This window comes from Camelina sativa, chromosome 5 (assembly GCF_000633955.1).
Source record: "Camelina sativa cultivar DH55 chromosome 5, Cs, whole genome shotgun sequence".
NCBI lineage: Eukaryota > Viridiplantae > Streptophyta > Magnoliopsida > Brassicales > Brassicaceae > Camelina > Camelina sativa.
The window spans coordinates 3,833,935-3,836,449 of NC_025689.1; the positions used below are offsets into that span (position 1 = coordinate 3,833,935).

The 2,515-nt window shown below is 33.7% G+C and overlaps 1 protein-coding gene across 1 annotated transcript; it reads left to right on the top strand.

Moving 5' to 3' along the window:
- Window positions 1,641–2,513, top strand: LOC104788842 (peroxisomal membrane protein 11D-like; the record flags this gene model as incomplete). The annotated part of the gene is made up of 5 exons (XM_010514622.2): window positions 1,641–1,715; window positions 1,871–1,945; window positions 2,038–2,118; window positions 2,200–2,274; window positions 2,370–2,513. Coding segments are annotated over exons 3-5 (252 nt in total), but the record flags the coding sequence as incomplete, so codon positions are not given.

The following is a 2,515-nucleotide window of genomic DNA, read 5'->3' on the forward strand; positions in this document are numbered from 1 at the left end:
TGGACACTAACAAGTTCATAAGTAGACACCAACAGGTTCATTCATAAGCTTTTGTCATTGGTTCAGTGAGTTTCATAAATCTATCTATATCTATTACAACACAACACAAATATAAAAATACCTTGAATTGAAGAATGATGCAAGTTAATTAAAAAACACTCCAATAAAACAAGTCTTTGATTTAATTTATTAACTTGTAAGTTTAAAAAATACTCAGAAAACAATAAATTTGAAACTTGTTTTTGTAGTCCATATATAGTAAACAAAGATGTGTAAAATATAAAGGTGTAAACATAGAGGTGTGAAACAAAAAGATGTCAAAATTAATAGCTGCGATTTTTGAAAGATGGGGATACGACGAAGAGATGCAAAAATTAATAGGTGCGATTTTTAAAAGATGGGGGTGCAACGAAGAGACACGATTATTTGAAGGAAAAAAACTTGCAACTGTTGGGATTATTAATAATTTTAAACCGTTAGATGGAATAATAGAACTAATCTCATCTGTTGGATTAAAGTTGACACAAAAAAGTGGGTTTGCTATTATATATAGAAAACCATAAGTTTGAAACTTATTTTTGTAGCCCATAAAAGTTTATATATAATAAACAAAGATGTATAAAATATAAAGGTGTAAAACATAGAGGTGTGAAACAAAAAGATGCCAAAATTAATAGCTGCTATTTTTGAAAGATGGGGGTACGACGAAGAGATGCAAAAATTAATAGGTGCAATTTTGAAAAATGAAGGTACGACGAAGAGAGCATATAATTATATACTCTAATGTGTCTTCGGAAAGATGGATCGGACAAAAGCTTTTTTAACGGAAACGGAGGTTCTTGAATGTTAGGCAATTTGACACGCCCTTGTTTACAACATATTGTAAATAGAGGTCTTTTTGTTTGCTGATCCTTTGCAGTACTTTCCTTAGGCCATACTAACGCATCACAATCCCCACACCTTATTAATTGATTCCGTTTCAATTTTTTTGATGATACATTTTTTTACCTACATTTAAATAACCAATTTGTTTATTAATTACCGCATGAAACCGTAAAACTGAAAACGCAAAAACAAACTACTCAGATTTGCTGAATCAAGAGAAAAAAAATTAAGAGAGAGAGAGACGAAGCGGAGAGCTCTTATGGAGAACTTTAGCTCTGTAGTGGTGAGAAGTTTATTTCCGTATATCCATCATATAGTAGGAATTGATTTCCCACTTATGTCTATGAATCGGTACCATCATGTTCTTCAATAAACGACGGCGAAAACGAAGTCGATGTGGTGAAACAGGTGATAATAATATCTCACCTTTTGATGTTCTCTTCTTTGAGCTAAACACTAATTTTATAAATTTCTTGCATTTTTTGTTTTTTTGGCAGATTCTAGATCACTCTAAAAGTGACTGTTATACAATATGTTTTTAGAAAGTTGTTTATACATATTAGAAAATCATCAAAGACTAAATACGTTACCTTTAGTAGATCTTTTCTTTCTAACTTGATTTGTCATTTGGTCGTGCTTACGCTTTCTAGAATTTGATTTTGTGTTGTCACAAGTACGTCCGGCTTTTTTTTCGGCACTCTCTATTTTCATGCTTATTTGTAATATTTCTAGATATGTTTGGTTCATTGTTGCAGTTTGTAAATGACTTGCATGGTCTTATCAGTCCTGTGCCTAAAGGGACTCCACTTCCCCTTGTTTTACTTGGAAAGGTATGTGCTTCAGAGCTCAGAGTTCGTTTCAGCTAAACCCACTAATGAACTGTGTAAAGGAATGTCAAATGCAAAGATTATTAGTCCCCTCCCTTGTTTACATATATTTTTGTTCAGGATCAATCTTTGTTGATGGATGTTTTTGTTATTTTCAGTCTAAGAACGCACTTTTATCTACGTTCTTGTTCCTGGATCAAATTGTGTGGCTTGGGAGATCAGGAATATATAAGGTAAGAGAGATCAAATTCAAATCTGTGTACCACTGAGGTCTATTGAAGTTTTGTGTTTTTGGCTGATGTCTTTATGTATCTTCTCAACACAGAACAAAGAACGTGCTGAGTTACTTGGACGTATATCTCTTTTCTGCTGGATGGGATCTTCTGTGTGTACAACTTTAGTCGAGGTCCGTCTCTTCTTTCACGTTCCCAAACAATTCCTCATATGTTACCTTACACTTATATTTATCGGTTTTCACTGTTATTAGATTGGTGAGATTGGAAGGCTTTCTTCATCAATGAAGAAGATTGAAAAAGGACTCAAGAATGGTAACAAGTATCAAGTAAAGTTCTCTCTCCTTTTATCAAGAATCTTCTAATTCTACAAAATCAAATCTCCTTTTATCAGCAACTCAAATTCCTGTTTATCAAATTGCAGGATGAGGAGTATCGCGCTAAGCTTAAAAAATCAAACGAGAGGTCACTTGCTTTGATCAAAGCAGCTATGGACATTGTTGTAGCAGCTGGTCTGCTTCAGTTGGCTCCAAAGAAGATCACTCCTCGTGTCACCGGAGCTTTTGGATT